Consider the following 19979-nt stretch of genomic DNA (forward strand, 5'->3'; position numbering starts at 1 on the left):
AGCCAGCCAGAGCACGTCTCTTTAACTTCTAAGACCAGCGAGAAAAAACTCTCTACTTGTAGAAGGCTCATGTAATTAGGTCAAACCCACCCAACATCACTGCCCAGTTGCCATGTAACATAATATAAAGATGAGAGTGATGTCTTATTCACAGGATCTACCTGCATTCAGAGGAGTTGGGAATTCTGCAAGGATGAGGGTCATTGGGACTCATTTTCAGAAGTTGGCCTACCACAGCCGACACTTAACATTCAGGTTCAAGTTACATAAAGTTTAGAAGCGTTTTCATTATAGAGGAACACATAAAACTAGTCTGGGTTTTTCTCCTTAGCTGTGCAGCTTTACCCAGTGTTACAGCAAACCTTTTTGGATAAGCTGTTTTGAGAGAAAATATGTATTGATTGATTCTACCCTTAAGCAGAAATGGCAGATTGCATATTTCTCTAACAATTTACCATCAAGAATGGGAAAGTAAGAAGGAGGGAGGGAGGAAGAGAGTGAGTTGTAGATTAGGTGGTGGACATAGGAAAGAAAAAAATTGCCTTTGTGTGAATGTTCCTAGGAGAAATTCATTTGGAACTTCTTTTTCTTTATATTTTGGTTAAAACTGAATAAATGAATTTCTTAAATTGTGTCAGTTGCCATTTAGGTTGATAATAAAGGAAAGGACTTCTTTTTCTGCCAAATGTGAAGTTTACTTGTCCTTTTCTCTGCTCGAAAGAAATAGCAGCTGGAAGGAAGTGGGAACTCCCATCTGGTTGCCATGGCAATTTAGAGCTGATCGTGCATGCATTTTGCTAGGGTTCGGTTTTCCTCCCCTTTGTGGTAGAGCAAATGTACTTGAGAAATACAGTATGCAGTAGATAAACATGATAAAATCATCTTAGTATTGTAATATTTGAAGAAAATATTTTGTGTTTTTTCTTAAACTGCATTTTTTATGTTTGGAGTAACGGGAATATTTACTTGTGTTTAATGTAGGGCAAAATAAATGTAATTCTTTGTGAAAAACCTAAATGACTAGTTTCTAAATTTTTTACTCTAGTTGCTAAGGGTGGTACATTGTTGATGTCATATGAGAGCATGTTCTTTAAATTCGTGCCTCGTGTAAACTTGGACATTTAGGTAGACTCTCAGTCTGGTTTTTACGGAACTATGTATTATTACCTTTCACTGTAAATGTGGCTGGGCAGTTGTGAAGGAGACCATATGTAGCAGGTTTTCTAAATCTAAAGATAGTTATTTCTAATTTTTCTTGGAGAGTGGACATTAAAAGATAGTATACGGGGTGCCTGGGTGGCTCAGTCGGTTAAGCACCCAACTCTTGATTTCTGCTCAGGTCATGATCTCACAGTTCATGAGATTGTGAGATTGAGCCCCGTATTGGACTCCACGCTGGGTGTGGAGCTTGCCTAAGATTCTCTCTCTCCCTTGCCTTCTGCCCCTCTCTCACTTGCAAGACATGCTCTCTCTCTCTCTTAAAAAGAAAAAGATATTGTATAGTTGTGCAACCTTTTGTTTTTTAAAAAACAGCTTTTTGCAGGTGCTCTGTACCTGTTAACAGTCAATCCCCATTCCCCTTCTTCTTTCTTTCCCCTACCCTCAGCCCTCAGCAACTACTAATTTACTCTGTTCTCTATACATTTGCCTAGTGTGGACATTTTTATATAAAATGGAATCCTATAACATGTGGTCTCTTCTGCCTAGCATTTTTCATTTAGCGTAATGTTTTCAAGGGTCACCCATGTTGTAGCGTGTGACAGTACTTTCATTCCTTTTTATTGCTGAATAATGTTACCATTTTATTTAACCACATTTTATTTATTTATTCATTTATCACTCGATGCACATTTTTGGTCTGCTACGAATAATGTCCTATGAATATTTTCGCACAAGATTTTGTGGGGACATATATTTTCATTCCTTTTGGGTATTATACCCGGAAGTGGAATTGCTGGGTTATGTGATAACTCTGAATTCAACGTTTTTAGGAACTGCCAGCTTGCAAAGCAGCTGGGCCATAGAACACTACTGTTACAATTCAGGGTTCTACTTTCTTCATTCTCGACAGTACTTGTCATTGTGGTTTTGATTTCCATTTCCCAAAGAACTAATGATGCTGAACATTTTTTCATATATTTATTGGTCATTTATAGGTCATCTTTGGAGAAATGTCTATTTTAATCTTTTTCCTATTAAATTTTTTTTTGTCAAGTTATGCAAGAGTTCTTTTTACATTCTAGATACAAGACCCTTATCTTGTATGGTTTCCAGATACTTTCTTCCATCATTACATGATGACTTTACTTTCTGGTGGTGCCCTTTGAAACACAAAAGCTCTTAATTTTGATCAAGTCCACTTGCATATGCTTTTAGTGTCAAATCTAAGAAACATTGTTGAGCCCAAGATCATGAAGATTTACTTGTATTTTTTTCCTGTGAGTTTTGGAGTTTTAGCTCCTTTATTTAAGTCTTTGATCCATTTTGAGTTAATCTTTATGTGTGTGTGAGGTAGGGTTATGACTTCATTTTATTGCATGCAGATAACCATTTGTCCCAGTACCATTTGTTGGAAAGACCATTCATTCACCATTTAATTGTGTTGGCACCCTTGTTGAAAATATTTATGGGTTCCCTGCATGGCTTGCTAAGGGCTTCTAACAACCCTTTTTTAATTATTATTTTTTAATTTAAATCCCAGTTGGTTAACATAACAATTTCAGCAGTAGAGTTTAGTGATTCATCACTTACATGTAACACCAAGTGCTTATCCCGACAAATGCCCTCCTTAAAGCCCATCACCCATTTAGCCCATCCCCCCATCCAATACCCACCAGCAACCCTCTGTTTGTTCTCTGTATTTAAGAGTCTCTTATGGTTTGTCTTCCTCTCTGTTTTTAAATTTTCTTTTAATGTTTATTTTTATTTTTGAGGGGGGTGGCATGAGCGGGGGAGGGACAGAGAGAGGGAGACACAGAAGCCGAAGCAGGCTCCATTCAGAGCGTGATGCAGTGCTTGAACTCATGAACCTCAAGATCATGAACTGAGCCCAAGTTGGATGTTTAATGAACTGAGCCACCCAGGCACGCCCCCCTGCCTGTGTAAAATTTTTTTTTAAATCCCTCTCTGTTTTTATCTTACTTTTGCTTCCCTTCCCCTATATTCATCTGTTTTGTTTCTTAAATTCCACATATGAGTGAAATTATATGATACTTCTTTTTCTCTGACTGACTTCGCTTAGCCTAATACACTCCAGTTCCATCCATGTTATTGGAAATGGCAAGAATTCATTCTTTTTGGTCACTGAGTAATAAATATTCCATTGTATATATAAACCACATCTTCTTTATCCATTTGTCAGTTGATGGACATTTTGCTCTTTTCATACTTTGGCTATTGTTGATAGTGCGGCTGTAAACATTGGGGTGCATGTGCCCCTTCGAATAAGAATTTTTGTATCCTTTAGTTAAATACCTAGTAGTGCAACTGCTGGGTTTGGGTAGTTCTATTTTTAATTTTTTGAGGAACCTCCATACTGTTTTCCAGAGTGGTTGCACCAGTTTGCATTCCCACCAACAGTACAAAAGGGTTCCTCTTTTTCTGCATCCTTACCAACATCTTGTTGTTGCTTGAGTTGTTGATTTTAGCCATTCTGACAGGGGTGAGGTGGTATCGATCTCATTGTGGTTATGGTTTGTATTTCCTTGATGATGGGTGATGAGCATTTGTTCATGTGTCTCTTAGCCACCTGGATGTCTTTGGAAAAGTGTCTATTCATGTCATTTGCCCATTTCTTCACAGGATTATTTGTTTTTTGGGTGTTGAGTTTGTAAGTTCTTTGTATTTTGGATACTAGCCCTTTGTCTGATAATGTCATTTGCAAATACTTTCTCCCATTCCATCGGTTGCCTTTTAGTTTTGCTGATTGTTTTATCTTGATGAGGTCCCAATAGTTGGTTTTTGCTTTTGTTTTCCTTGCCTCCAGAGACATGTCAAGTAAGAAGTTGCTGTGGTGAAGGGCCTGTTCTCTCTTCTAGGATTTTGATGCTTCCTGTCGTACGTTTAGTACACTTTCACTGATTTTGAGTTTATTTTTGTGTATGGTGTAAGAAAGTGGTCCAGGTTCATTCTTCTGCATGTGGCTGTCTAGTTTTCCCAACACCATTTGCTGAGGAGACCATCTTTTTTCCATTGGGTATTCTTTCTTGTTTTGGCAAAGATTAGTTGGCCATACATTTGTGGGTCCATTTCTGGGTTCTGTGTTCTGTTCCATTGATCTATGTGTCTTGTTTCTGTGCTGCCACCATACTGTCTTGATGAGTACAGCTTTGTAATACAGCTTGAAGCCCAGAATTGTGATGCCTCCAGCTTTGAATTTCTTTTTCAACATTACTTTGGCTATTTGGAGTCTTTTCTGGTTCCATACAAATTTTACAATTGTTCTAGGTCTGTGAAGAATGCTGGTGTTTTTTTGATAGGGATTGTATTGAGTATGTTGATTACTTTGGGTAGTATCGACATTTTGACACTGTTTGTTCTTCTAATCCATGAGCCTGGAATGTTTTTCCATTTCTTTGTGTCTTCAATTCCTTTCATAAGCCTTCTATAGTTCTCAGCATATATGTTTTTCACTGTTTTTGTTAGGTTTATTCCTAGGTGTTTTATGGGTTTTTGTGCAATTGAAAACAGGATTGATTCCTTGATATTTCTTTCTGCTGCTTCATTATTGGTGTATAGAAATGCAACTTATTCCTGTACATTGATTTTATGTACTGCAACTTTGTTGAATTCATGTATCAGTTCTAGCAGTTTTTGGTGGAATCTTTTGGATTTTCCACATAGAGTATCATGTCGTCTGCAGAGAATGAAAGTTTTACTTCCTCCTTGCTGATTTGGGTGCCTTTTGTTTCTTTCTGCTGTCTGATTGCTGAGGCTAGGACTTCCAACACTATGTTGAGCAACAGTGGTGAGAGTGGACATCCCTGTCATGTTCCTGACCCTATGGGGAAAGCTCAGTTTTTCCCCATTGAGGATGATATTAGCGGTGGGTCTTTCATATGTGGCCTTTATGATCTTGAGGTATGATCCTTTTATCCCTACTTTCTTGAGGGTTTTTATCAAGAAAGGATGCTGTATTTTGTCAGATGCTTTTTCTGCATATATTGAGAGGCTCATGTGGTTCTTATCTTCTCTTCTATTAATGTGATGTATCACATTGATTGATTTGTGGATATTGAACCAGCCCTGCATCCCAGAAATAAATCCCGCTTTATTGTGGTGAATAATTCTTTTAATGTATTGTTGGATCCATTTTGCTAGTATCTTGTTGATGATTTTTGCATCCCTGTTCATTAGGGAAATTGGTCTGTAGTTCTCCTTTTTAGTGGGATCTTTGGTGTTTGAATCAAGGTAATGTTGGCCTTGTGGAATGAGGTTGGAAGTTTTCCTTCCATTTCTTTTTCTTGGAACAGCTTCAAAAGAATACATGTTAACTGTTCTTTAAATGTTTGGTAGAATTCCCCTGGAAAGCCTTCTGGCCCTGGATTCTTACTTGTTGGGAGATTTTTGATTAGTGATTCAATTTCTTTACTGGTTATGGGTCTGTTCAAATTTTCTATTTCTTCCTGTTTCAGTTTTGGTAGTTTATATGTCTCTAGGAATTTGTCCGTCTCTTCCAGATTGCCCAATTTGTTGACATATAATTGGTCATAATATTCTGTTATTATTGTTCATATTTCTGCAGTGTTAGTTGTGATCCCTCCTCTTTCATTCGTGATTTTACTTATTTGGGTCCTTTCCTTTTTCTTTTTGATCAATCTGGCTAGGGGGTGATCAGTTTTGTTAATTCTTTCAAAGAACCAGCTCCTGGTTTCATTGATCTGTTCTGTTTTTTTGGTTGTTGTTTTTTTTTTTTTTCTTCTTTGATATCATTGATTTCTGCTCTTATCTTTATTTCCCTTCTTCTGCTGGTTTTGGGCTTTATTTGCTGTTCTTTTTCGAGCTCTTTTAGGTGTAAGGTTAGGTTGGGTATTTGAGACCGTTCTTCCTTCTTTATGAAGGCCTGGATTGCTATATACTGCCCTCTTCTGACTGCGTTTGCTGCATCCCAGAAGTTTTAGACTGTCGTGTTGTTATTTTCATTGGCTTCCATGTACTTGTTAATTTCCTGTTTAATTTCTTGGTGAACCCATTCATTCTTTAGTAGGATGTTCTTTAATGTCCAAGTATTCATGGTCTTTCTAAATTTTTTCTTGTGGTTGATTTCAAGTTTTATAGCATTGTGATCTGAAAATATACAAGGTGTGATCTTGTACTTGTTGAGAGCTGATTTGTGACCCAGTACAGGATCTATTCTGGAGAATATTCCAGTGCATTCAAGAAGAATGTGTATTCCTTTTTAGGATGAAGCGTTCTGAATATATCTGTTAAGTTCATCCAGTCCAGTGTGTTATTCAGAGCCATTGTTTCCTTGTTGATTTTCTGCTTAGAAGATCTGTCCATTGTTGTAAGTGGGGTGTTGAAGTCCTCTACTATTATGGTATTATAATAAATGAGTTTCTTGATTTATATATTCGGGTGCATTCACATTGCGTGCATAAATATTCACAATTGTTAGATCTTCTTGGTGGATAGACCCTTTAATTATGATATAGTGCCCTTCTTCATCTCTTGTTACAGTCTTTATTCTAGAATCTAGTTTGTCTGATGTAAGTATGGCTATTCCAGCTTTCTTTTGATGACCATTGGTATGATAGATGATTCTCCATCCCCTTACTTTCAATTTGCAGGTGTCTTTAGGTCTAAAATGAGTCTCTTGTAAGCAGCATACAGATGGGTCTTGTTTTCCTATCCATTCTGATACCCTGTGTCTTTTGATTGAAGCATTTAGTTTATTTACATTTAGAGTGAGTACTGAAAGATAGGAATTTAGTGTCATTGGGTTGCCTGTAGAGTTGGTGTTTCTGGTGATGTTCTGATCCTTTCTAGTTTTTGTTCCTTTTGAGGTTTTGTTTTGTTGTTTCTCCAGAGTACCCCCTTAAAATTTCTTGCAGGGTTGGTTTAGTGATCATGAACTCCTTTAGATTTTGTTTGGGAAACTTTTAATCTCGCCTTCTGTTTTGAATGACAGCCTTGCTGGATAAAGAATTCTTGACTGCATATTTTTCTGATTCAGAATATATCCTGCCATTCCTTTCTAGTCTGCCAAGTTACTGTGGATAGGTCTGCTGTGAACTTATCTGTCTTCCCTTACAGGTTAAGGACTTTTTTTTTTCCCTCTTGCTGCTTTCATAATTCTTTCCTGCCTGTATATGTTGCTAATTTGACTATGATATGCCTTGGTGATGGTTGGTTTTTGTTGAATCTAATGATGGTTCCCTGTGCTTCTTGTTTTTTGATGTCTGTGTCCTTCCCCAGATAAGGAAAGTTTTCTGCTATAATTTGCTCACATAAACCTTTTGTCCCTTTTTCTCTCTCTTCATCTTCTGAGACTCCTATGATTTGGGTGTTACTACCTTTTAATGAGTCACTTGAGTTCTTTAAGTCTTGTATCATGATCTTTTGCCTTTGTATCCCTCTTTTTTTTTCCTGCTTCATTATTCTCTATAATGCTAATTCAATGCTTGATCCATTCTTGGTGTTGTGGCATCCATCTATTTGAGATTGTATCTTAGTTGTAGCATTTTAAATTTCAGCCTTACTGTATTTTATAGCTTTCTTTAAAAAAAATTTTTTTTAATGTTTATGTATTTTTGAGAGAGACAAAATATGCGCAGGAGAGGGGGAGATAGAGAGACAGAATCCAAAGCGTGCTCCAAGCTCTGAGCTGTCAGCACAGAGCCCAATGTGGGATTCGATCTCACAGACTACGAGATCATGACCTGAGTCAAAGTTGGATGCTTAACTGACTGAGCCACCTAGGCACCCCAGATTTTATTTCTTTTGTCTCTGCAGAAAGGGATTCTTTTATGTCTTCTATGCTTTTTTCACCCCAACTAGTATTCTTATTATCATGGTTCTAATTCTAGTTCACACATCTTATACCTATGTTGATTTAGTTCCTGGCTTTCATTTCTTCCTGTTCTTTCTTTTGGGGTGAATTCATTCGTTTTGTCATTTTGGAAGAAAAAAAAATTAATAAAATAAAAATTAAAAACAAAACAAAATATCAAAAAAAAAGGAAGCTAGATCCTAGGTGAGTTTTGTTCTACTTGTTGAAAGAAGTTTTATGGAATACAGGAAAAAGGGAAAGGAAAGGGGAAAAAAAGGTAAGAAGAACTTTGAAAAGTAAAAAACTCATATATAATAAAATAGAATTAAAGAAAATAAAATGAAATAGAATAAAAAATTTTTAAAAATAAAAAATGAAGTAAAAAACAAGTTTTTCTTTCTGTATCTAAGAAAGAAAGAAAACAAAGAAAAAAAGAACATTTTAAGCAAAAACTGAAGCAAAGAAAACGAACACATAAAGGAACCAGCAAACAGAATGAAACCTGAATGAAGTTACATCCAGTGTCCCTTAGAACTGAAACTACGAAGGATTCTATAGTCCATACACTAAGCTGGTGGAGTGATTTATGTTGGTCTTCTGGTGCCTGTGCTTGGAGGGTGCAGATGGGTGGAGCTTGATGTAATTGCTCCATTCTCCACTAGGTGGCTCTGCTTAGCTTACTGGGGTGGATCCATGTGCCTGTGTGCTGTGTGTGCACAGGGGAGGTGGAAATGGCTTCACCCAGCTCCCTAGTATCTAGCACAGGAACTTTGAGTTCTCACTGACCCGCGATCAAGCCCCTCCTTTGTCAGCCCTCTGTCTACTCCCTGTCTCTACCCTGTCCGTGTTCAAGCTGTCTGCTGCCAGGTGGCACCTCCCTCTAGAGTTTTATCTTAGATGGGGTTTTGTTTCAGAATTCCACGCTTCAGAGTCCCCGGTGGCTTGGACCTATGCTGACTCTCTGGGGAGGGTCTTACTGAGTGATGGCCGAGTGCCACCCTACGCCAGAAAAATGTTCATGCAATCGCAGTGGCAGTGATTCAGAGATTATGGCAAATCACAACACCCAGCCAGTGCCGGGTTTCATGGCACTCTGGCGTTTGAGTCCCTATACCAGCATATGTGCTGCTCTCCAGGGTCCACTGGGACCTTTGCCCCAGGGGAGGCCATATGGCCTCTACCAAATACACTCCAAGCAGGGCAACCACTTCTCCCTGTGTGGCACACAGACCCCTCAGACCCTGCAGCCTGCTCCTGGGGATTCGCCCTACTTCCTCACCAGAGCACTGCCAGGCACTGAGCTCAGGAACTTCAGAGTCTATTCTCCACTGTTTATAGAATCCTGGTGGTATTGAATCCTCTTCTTTCTCCCTGGCAGTGGTTTTGGGGAACAGGTTTCTTGTTCAGTCCCCTGCGAGGGTTTTTACTCTTTCTCTCTTTCTCTCTTTCTCTGCAGCTACTTTGGTGGGGAGTGCTTTTCTTGTACGATCCCGATGCACTGCTCTCTCTGCCTTTCTCTTTCTCTCTCTGCCAAAATAGCTCACCACCCTCCACGGCTTCTTTGTCTCCCCCGGTTCACCTGCCTGCACTGCGTATGTGCCAAGTTCTACGGCTCAAGTTACGAAGATTGTTGCGTTAATCCTCAGATCAATTTCCTAGGTGTTCAAAGTGATTTGGTGCTGATGTAGCTGCATTTCAGGGAGGAGACAAGCTCAGGTTTCCATGCTGCTCCGCCATCTTGACTCCTCCCCAGTGCTTCTAGTAATTATTCTGTGAAATAACTTTTTGATGGTTCTCATTAGGATTGATGAAAAGGTACTTTTAAAATCTGTGGGTATATTTTTTAAGTATGTACTTGGTGATATAAACTGCCTGCTACCTCTGGATCTTTTAAATAGTTGAGATTTAACCAGGCTTAATTAAAGTAATACCGTGGAAGCCACAAGAATCCACTTTGAAGAATCCAGCCTTCAAGATGGTGTGGCCTCCTCCTCTTGTGCCTATACCTGCCCTAAGACATATTTACTTGTGTTTCTCCTATGTGGTAGGCAGTAACAAGGATGAATGATATGAAAAAGAATCATGATCAGCACCATAACATTTGGCAGTTACGTTGTTCTGAACCTTACTATGACGATTTAAGTGATTTGATAGTTGGTGATCATTGATGTGAGGCATGTTACTAGGAGAAGCCTTAGAAAAATTCACCATCATTGGTATGACCAGGAATCTCTGATTTTTTAGGCCAAGTACTCCTCTGGTTTTTATCTGAAGAGCCTAGGGTGGTGCTGTCCAGTAGAACTATAATGTAGTTCTACATTTTACCATATAATAAATGTAAACTTATTAATAAAATATTTTACATTTTTTGTATGAAATCTCAGAAATCCGGTATGTATTTTATGCATGTAGCATGTCTTGATTTGTACTCTCGTCCCATTTCCAGTGCTCAGTACAGGCATGTGGCCAGTGCCCACTGATTAGACAGCATAGCCCTAGGTGTTAGGATGTGATAGTTGAAATATTACTTCAACATTACTCAACTTCCTTTCTACTTCAAGGTACCCTGACTCCTTCCTTTAACTTGAGAGAAATAAGTGGCCTTGGGGGAGCTTTCTGCCTGCCTGTTCAGTGTGGCCCTCACTGGAGGGAGACGAGGTGCCTGCCTGCTCGTTGAGACCAGAGGGTCTGACAATTTTGTTAAGTGATGTGGACAGCTCAGCAAATGGGGGGACAATAATTAAGAGAAACACATTATGATGAGCCTCTCAAATGAGAGAAAATAGGCCCATGAAAATGAGAATTTGTTTTCCCTTATTACAGATACAGTCTACTCTGTAGGAATAAAGCTAAGTACAGAAAACACTTGTTAGAGCAGTGGTTCTCAAATGGGTATGATTTTGTCCCCAGGGAATTTGTTAATTTCTGGACATAGTTTTTGATGGTCACAACTGGCGGTGGGGTGTGGATGTTACTGACATTAATGTCTTGAGGCCAGGGATGCTTATAACATTCTACAGTGTACAAAACAGTCCCCACTACAGTGAATTAATTACCTGGCCGAAGGGTCTGTAGTGCGGAGCACAGGTAGAAGATTCTCCAGTTCTGTTCTTTTCATTAATTGTTACATAGTTTCTATAGGGAATATAACATGTTTTCTTTTAAATTTGGAGAATCTCCTCATTTTTTCGTGTAAAATTTCTAAGCGTTTCTGATTGAGCACATTGGTCAGCTCAGTAGTTTCTGCTCACAGCCCCGAAGAATGAATGAATGGCTCTTGTGAGACCATTCATCTTGCTCCCCTCCGCTTCCCTCTGGTGCAGCCCTCTCCTGCCTCCCCTTCTTCCAGCCTCTCTTTTGTGCATTGCCATTCTACTTTCAGTAAGAACATGTATGTTAAAAAGGAAAGGAGCATTTGCAAGGCTGCCAGAAAGATTAGTACACTTCCATAAGGTCTGTTAGATGTATTTTTGGATGTATTCTGGCAGTGATGTGGGTGTTTGGTTGTGATTATCCCCTTCCAGGGCTCCATCTTGAGCAGTGGTTAACTCAGGATGTGATCACCACCCTGTTCCTAACGTTTGTCACCCTGGGAGCTGTAACTTTGAGTCTTCATAAATTGTAGCAAATAGCAATCAATACAGGTCGTTTTCAGCTCATAAGCGTTCCTTAGTCACTCTGCCAAAGATACTCAACTTGCCAGTGCTTGCCTTTCAGGTTACCTGTGCGGCACAGTCCCCACCCCTTCCTCGTGACTGCTGGGTTTCTGCTGCCTTCCACCCTACCCCCCTTTGTTGCCTGTGGCACTTTGAGTTTTGGTGGCAAACCACATAAGTGACCTTTAGCCAATTTAGGCTAAAAGCAATACAGTAAATGCTATTTGGGGGCTATCAGATTGGGAAGAATTTAGAGGTCCGGCTTAGAGAGGGGCCGGGGTCAGGTGGCTCTGCTGGCCTTGCCTCTACTGGCAACTGCAGATGAGCTTGCTGCCTGTGACAGCCAGCCTGAAGGTTCCAGGCCTGTAGAGTCAGCTTCAGCCGTCTGTGCTCTGAGCGGTACGACAGTGAAGAAAGTGGATCAGAACCAGCCTTCCCTTGTGTAGGGAGGAGCAGTCTCAAAAGGTGCTTTTCGAAGGGGGGCACAACTACTGGCAGTCCAAAAAGAAGAGCAGCTGTGCACACATCAGTGCTTATGGGGTTCCCCTTGCTCCCCAGACTAGAGACCCCCTCCTTACCCTGTGAACCTCTCTGGAGAACACCTCTGTCAGCCCGATTTCCCTTGCCTGCACACTCTGTGTGCTGGCTCAGGAAGAGTTTCTCCTCGAGTTTCTCTAGATACCTGAAAGAAGGCTCTCATCTGTAATCTCTCAAGCTTAGAAACATTTTTGTGTATTGTGGGTTTTCTTATCTTTTATAAAAGAGCAGACTAACCATTATTTAGCCTTTTTGTGACATTTGGAAATTAGCATTTTGCAAACCTTGGAAACCTTGCATTAATGTATGTGCTGCTTTTGTATTTGACTGACAGTGGGTGTTTTCATTGTTTAATTTCCAGTTTGGGGTAGTATTCTTGATAAGCAAGGGAGATAGATGGCTGAATTCCTTAATGAAAATAACTGTACATCAGTTAATAGCATGTATTAGCTTTTACGAGTTATCCCGGAAACCTAACCACATTGTACTGTTTCTATGGGAAAAGGAATTCTGATTTTAAAATAATGGAAAATAAGTCCTTTTATAAGCTCAGAGCTGCTTTCATCTGTCTTTTTATAATCTCTGTGGGATGTGTTCTAACTTAATAAGGCTATATAGCATGGGTGGGGGGGGGTTCTCTTTCTGTTTTCCCTTTATTTCATAATATTGTCAGGACTTACGAAATTTTGAAGCTCTGAGTGAAAATGTGCCTGCAGAGTGTGATTTTTTTTTTTCTTCTGGACCTGTATATTGAAACCTTACTTGAATTTAGCTAAAATGGACGCGGTGCATTAACCAGCATTTCTAGTTAGTGTGTGACAGGTTTATTTTTTTCTTGTGTTAAGAAACTCTCATGTGTGTCCATAATGCAAGATTGGCTTCTGAGTAAATAGGAATTCTCCTTCTCCCGTTTCAGGCCGGAGCCTCAGCAGAAAGCTCCCTTAGTTCCGCCACCGCCGCCTCCACCACCGCCACCGCCTCTGCCAGACCCCACGCCCCCGGAGCCAGAGGAGGAGATCCTGGGATCAGATGATGAAGAGCAGGAGGACCCCGCCGACTACTGCAAAGGTGATCGTGCCTGCTTGTCACTGACGCAGACTGTGTGGTCTTTGTTAAATTCACCTCTTGGTGTCAACACCTTTTTTTTTTTTTTTTAAATGTTTATTTATTTGAGAGAGGGAGAGCGTGAGCGGGGGAGGGGCAGAGAGAGAATTCTAAGCAGGCTCTGTGCTGTCAGTGTGGAGCCTGACCTGGGGCTCCGTCACACGAACTGTGAGATCGTGACCTGGTCCAAAGCCAAGAGTCAGATGTGTAACCAACCCAGGTGCCCCTCATTTTTAATTTCTAGATCATTAAGTATAGAGTGGTACCAGAAAAGGTAAGAGATAGCAGAAGGAAAACTGTAAGAGATAGACAGTATATACATATGTACATACATACTTTCAAGAGGATTTTAATCTGCTAATAGAATTAAAGATACTGTAAGTAGGACAGTTAAGGATAAAAACAGCAGCAGCTATCTAAAAAGAGCATAGAGACTAGAAGGTACCAGGCTCCTGAGGGGAGCCAGTGTAACGGTTGTGCAAGGCAATTGACTTTAAGTTTTCAGACTAAGAGTAACAAGGAACCAGTCCTTTTCTCTGTATAACATTGAATTACATAGTATTCATTGTCAGTGGAAAGAAAGCCTGCTCATTTGTTTACAGAGACAGACTTTTTCCTGGCATTGTACTCAGTGAAAAAGACATTCTGTGGGCTTTGCCATTGTGTGACACAGTGGATTGTGTTTTTAGCTGTGATTTCACAGAAGACATAGAAATTACTCAGGTGAAGTGTTCTTGTATTGCTTTGTAAAGATCAAGAGCATATAGTTAAACTCCTAAAAGGCAAGCATGTTGTGTGATGAATATTGAGGACAGTGTGATCCAGACTGTATACTTTGTGTAGACTGGACTCTGAGAATGTAGGAGAAAGGGAGGTTGATGTGTCCATTTGACCACCTCTTTGTTACTTAATTTACTCATTTGGACTTTCATATTCTCTCTCTCTCTTTTTTGGACTTTCATTCTCTTTAGTAGATTATCACAGTCTGGAATTCTGAGCTTCTGAACAATTGATGAGACACTGACTTGGTACTGATTAAGTTCAATGTAATCAGATTCCCCCCCCCTTTTTTTTTTTTAAAGAATTTTATTTTTATTAGTTATTTTGAGAGACAGACAGGGAGACAGAATCCCCAGCAGGGCTTGGGATTGATGCAGGGTTTAAACCCACAAACCGTGAGACAATGACCTGAGCTGAGACCAAGAGTCGGACACTCAACTGATTGTGCCACTGAGGCACCCAAAGTAGATCAGATTCTATACAGAAAAATAATAGATGGCAGGAGATGGGTACCTGGTCAGGCCATAGAGCATTAATGAATCCCTGACTCCATAGTGTCTTGTATGAATTTATCTAGTGATTGCAGGCCATCTGGGTGTTGGTTATGGAGTACCATTAGAAACTTTTTAAGTCTCCATTAAGAGGAAGAGAAAATTATGTTCTGTTGTAAAAGTTTAAGAACTCATCTTCTACTCTAACCATAGAGTGGGTTTCCACACCATAGGTGTGGGTTTCTACACATGGAATCAATGTTTTCCTTAGAAAAAAGAACGTAGATCTTTAGCATTTGGAGGAGTAGTGATTATGACCTCAAAGGTCTAAGCCATCCGGTATGGAACATAACAGAGCCTGTGGAAAGGTGAAAAGATAGAGGTTTTACATCCTCCCTCTAAATCTGCATTTCTTGGTTCACAAATGAAGTTGTTTGAAGAGGAGATTTGGACAGTTGTCTTTGATCTCACTGCTTAGGCCGTGTTGTTAGCTTGGTCTGCAGGAACAGTTCTTTTAGCACATGGGCTCTACCGTGCGGGAATGGGAGCTCTTGTTCTCACATCTGGCACTTGAGTGTGTGGGTCAGGAGGTGTAACCAGTACTCTCATTTATCCCTGTACCATCTCTGTAGAGCAGCAGAGGGGACAGACACCTCAGACCGAAATACAGGGCTGTGAATGAAGGATTGCACGGTCAGGGCTGATTTTAGGTAACATTTGCTGAACTCGAACCAGTACTAAAGTCAGCCTCACTGAAACATGTGAGAGATGTAAGCTTCTCTGTTTCTCTGTCTCATTCCTGACTCTGGCAAGTAACTTCTGCTTCCAGTCAGCATTACATGTAGTAGACGCCTTGCTCTGTGAATTTTGTGATCTAGATCAGAACATTTTGTCTAAGGTAATGGACATAAATGCATTCAAGGGGTCAGTGGAACTGATTGGGAATGTCTGGGGCAAGAACTGTGCCCCATCCCCTGCCCCCCGCCCCCAGCCACAAATAGAGTTTAAGTTTCCAACTTGCTAATTATTCACATCTGAGTTATTTAGTAAATTTTGCCTACAGTCAGGTACATTATTCTTTGTAACTATAATACAACCATCAAAATCAAGAAGTGACCTTTGTGGGGCCCCCTGGGTGGCTCAGTCCGTTGGGCATCTGACTCTTGGTTTTGGCTCAGGTCATGATCTCACAGTTTGTGGGTTTGAGCCCCACATCGGGCTCTGTGCTGACAGTTCAGAGCCTGGAGCCTGCTTCGGATTCTGTGTCTCCCTCTCTCTCTGTGCCCCTCCCCTGCTCATGCTCTGTCTCTCTCAAAATAAATAAATAAATGAAAAAAAAAAGACATTAACATTGTTTATAGCTCTACTATTCATTCCTCAAACAACATTCAGGTTTTGCCAGTTGCCAATATCGTCCTTTATATGAAACCAGTCCTTCCCAGACTCATACTACATTTTGTTTTCTTGGGTTAAAAAACAAAATGCAGCTGATCTAACTGGCCTTATTAAGCAGTTCATGAACCGGGCAGCACCCGCCTGTATCTAGCAAGTGGAGATGCTCCCGGAGTTGTACAGAATGAGAACTTTGAGGGTGAGGCATGGAGTTACTAGCTGAAGAAAAGAAAGGATTGTTTCTTGACAGAATATCTTCCTTTGGGGCGGTGTGAGGGTAGAGAGCAGCAGGATTTTTATCATGCAGATTACCTCATTTGTGCTTATCAGGAAACTTCTGGTTGACTTTTAAAAGGTCACATTCCTGGGCTAGGTTTAAACTAGAATTAAGTCTTGGTTTGCTGTTATGTTGGGGGGTGGGGATGATTCCAGTTTGGACTTTTGTTTTGTTTTGTTTTGTTTTTCTCTTTATTAACACTTGTTTCTTTAATCTGGAACAATTCCTTAGTCTTTTCTTGACTTTGACATTTTTGAAGATTGTAGGCCAATTATTTTGTATAAAGCTTCTTAATTTGGTAAACTGTTTCTTTATTTTGTAGCTGTTTTTGGTGTTTTTTTTTTTTTAAGTTATCTCTGTGCCCAAGATGGGGCCCGAACTCACAACCCCAAGAATAAGAGTAGCATGCTCTCCCAGCCAGCCAGGCACTCCCAGGTTTCTTAATTTGGAATATCAAAACAGCGTTGTTCTATGAGAAGTGTTCTTACTGCGTTTTGTCAGGTAGTATGCGAGTTTGGTTTGCACCATTACAGTTGGTGTTGGTTATTTTGTTTAAGATGGCGTGTGCCAGATATCTGTCCTGTGAAGTTACTCTTTCCTCCTGGTAATTAGTTAGTACTGTATGTTGTTGTGAGTTACTTTGAGACTATAAATATCCCCCTGCCAACTAACTTGCTTCCTTCTCCCTCTTCTTCCTTCCTCTTCCTGTCTCTACCTGTCCCTTCCATCCATCTCTGTGTCTGGTCATTCTTTCTAGTTACCTCAGATGGGCTCATTCATGGAGTTCCCTTTTGTTCAGTGAGTTCTAATTAGTTATTCTCCTTATTTATTTTGATGGCCCAAATTTGGCCATAAGGAGCTCCTTCAGGTTGATTCTGTATCCTTTTGAGATGTCCCTGCCATTCTTTCCAACTTTCAAGTATAGTACACTGTTCCAGGCTTGTCTCGTATTTTCCCTACTCCAGCCCTGGAATCCACTCTTTCTACAAGGAGCCCTTGTTCCTTTTAGTGGAGAATAGTGCTTAGGAAACAAGATCTAGGCATCAGATGTGGTTATTGCTGTTGAGGCAACAGTGCTTCCAGATACCTTAGCCTAGAGCTAGGGACACCCGTACGCTCTTCGTTTATGTTTATATCTATTTCTATATTTATATCTGTTTCTATTTTTGCTTATGTATATATTAAAACACATAAATTAATCAGATATCTCTAATTCCACTCTAATACCAGGGAATTCAGCCCAATTTTCTCCCTTTCTGTACTTCCGAGTTTCTTTCTTCGATAAATAAGAGGCTGGGTTCTCATTATCCTTGTTATGTTTAATTGCTTGATTAATTTCCTTGTATGTGATGAATCACCAGTCATCCTCACTGCTGTTTTGGGCATCTGTCCCCTTCCGGCCTTACTTAGCCTGTGCTCAGATATCTTCGCTGCTCTACCCTATCTAATGATGACTGTGGACTGAATTGTTGAGGAAGGGGAAGGGCAGGGGTGGCTTTGGCAGTTCAGGAATATGATTCCCTTAGTCTGGCGAGGTGTCTTTTCTGTCTTCTGGTCACTTCTGTTTTCTTTGACTTCATTCCTGGAGAATGAATCTGCCAGCCAGTTTTTAGAAAGAAAACATCATCAACAACAAACCACACTACCCTGTTTTATCTCTTCACAAAAGAACTATTTGTTCACCTTAGGAAATAGGTTATGTTGGGGGTGGAGTGTGGAAAGTCCCCCACCATCTCCGCACCCTGCGGTAGCTGCAGTAAGCAACTGGGTGTCTGCCCTTCTGGATCATTCATCACCAACCAAATTGCATCTCAACATTCTACCTTCTTTTTACCTCTTTACGGGTCTTTCCCCACTCAACACACAGGAAACCTCAGCCACTTGAGCACAAAGGCCACTGTGTAAAGTTCTCATATTGATAAAGCATTCTTCTTTGCTCCTTTCTGCTTGCCTGTGCGTTCTCTTTCTGCATAGCCAGCCTGTGCCCACTCATCTCAGTTTTTGCTCTCCCACCAAACTCAGGAGGATTATGGCCTCGGTGTCTGAGAGTCCTGGGGTCAAAATCTGGCTTCCCAGTCCTGTGTCCTCAGACAAGCTCCTTTCCATCCAGGCTTCAGCTTTTTCATCTGTGATATAATATCCTCTCTCCGCGTAATATAACATATAACCACATCGTACCACTCAAGATTTTATGAGGATAAAAATGAGACAAATACATGAAGTATGTGCCTTACTGCCTGGTACAGGGAAGGTGCTTAGGAAATGTGAATTTTAGTTTCCTCTGCTCTGTCTTCATTTATTCATTCTCCCCTCAGGACTGTTCCCGCGTGTGTGTTTGTGCTGGTCTCCTTGTGGCCTCACTGCCTCCCTCTGCTAGGCCTGTTTCCCTGGCCTCTGGAGAGAGAGCTGTGTCAGCATGGTTTCTCTCTTCCTATCTTGTTTTGATGTTGCTTCTGGGCAGTTTGTTTGGATTCTTTCTTCCAAGCCCAAGAGATAACACGATCAGGCACGGGGCGAGCCAATAAACAGACACTTCCGGGAGGCCCTTGTGCAATCCTGCTCATTTGGTGAGTGTCTCTCGGACGGACGGGGTAGAGCCCCCTGCTCAGGGGGGATTGCCGTGTAAAGTGGCTTTTCAGAGTGTGACCTTTGTACCACCTGCATCGGAACCGCTAGGGGCACCTGGTACGTGGTCCCGGGCTGGACTGTACATCCAGAGTCGGGACCCCTGGGAGTCCGCCCCGCACTGCACATGTTTCACGGGCTCAGCAGGCTCCTCCAAGGTATGTGCTATGCCTCCAGAGCACCACGGCTACCACGAAGAAGTGGCTTCCGTTCACTTCCTGCTGTGTAAGGGGAATTAACTGCTTTGACCTACCTTATGTTTCAAAATGTTTCTGGCCCTCAGCATGTATTTGCTACAAGGACTGGTCCGTGGTGACCTAGGCACCTTGCTGTGTTAACATCCTGCTGCCTGCACTGATGGACTCCTTGGAGCTCCTGTGTTTGGGCTCTCTTAAATCATCCTTCAGGAAGTTGGCACCTTGTACAGTTTCATCACCTGTATTGTTTCTGCAGATACTGATTTCAGCACTTTCATGGGCTGACTTGGTAAGCATGTGTCATTTCCTTAGGCCTTCATTGAACCCCGAATCACATCTTAATTAGGCCCCTCCCCGTGTCCCTCACAATGGTGTCTGTCACAACCTGCCACCCCCCAGTAGTCGTCATGGTGTAGAATTGCACATGTATTTTTGCATGCATCTGTGATCTCCTTCTCCTCAGTCTGGAAGATTGCCTGTGGGCAAGGGCTGTGTATTTTGTCAACCCCACTGCGTGTATACTGTCCACAGTGCAATAAATATTTTTGGTTGGATGAAGGAATTGTCTCTAGTGTTAGGCTCCAGCTAAGGGACAGACAGTACTGATGTTACCTGTGTCTCAGAAGGCATGTCAGGAGTGAGGAGGTCGATGCACCGTGAAGGACGCACAAGTCGGAATGCACATCTTGCATTTCCTCCCTGGATCTTAAAATTATCCGTAATGCTCCAGAGGTCTTTATTATACATATTTGAGTGACATTCAGTTTGTTTCTTTTGCGGCTTAGGAATATCTTCTTCAAAACATAGCATAAAAATGTAAATATTCACACACTAGAAAAATGTCAGATGACTTGTAAAAAGTTTAGACTGGCTGAATTTTAATAACTCTCAAAGTTTAATGGCAGTTATACGTTCTCATCAGCCTTGTCT

The 19979-nt window shown here is 40.9% G+C and overlaps 1 protein-coding gene across 15 annotated transcripts in view; it reads left to right on the forward strand.

Annotated features, from left to right (window-relative positions):
- SRPK2 (SRSF protein kinase 2) overlaps positions 1-19979 on the forward strand; it is a 253782-nt gene that overhangs the window by 166579 nt on the left and 67224 nt on the right. For all 15 annotated transcript variants that reach the window (XM_019451229.2, XM_019451231.2, XM_019451223.2 and 12 more), the window contains one exon: positions 13100-13251. In XM_019451229.2, the coding sequence (XP_019306774.2) occupies positions 13100-13251 (152 nt within the window). The remainder of the gene's footprint in view (positions 1-13099; positions 13252-19979) is intronic.

The sequence above is a fragment of the Panthera pardus genome, unplaced genomic scaffold (genome assembly GCF_024362965.1).
Source record: "Panthera pardus isolate Hobbes unplaced genomic scaffold, ASM2436296v1 HiC_scaffold_8, whole genome shotgun sequence".
Taxonomy (NCBI): Eukaryota; Metazoa; Chordata; class Mammalia; order Carnivora; family Felidae; genus Panthera; species Panthera pardus.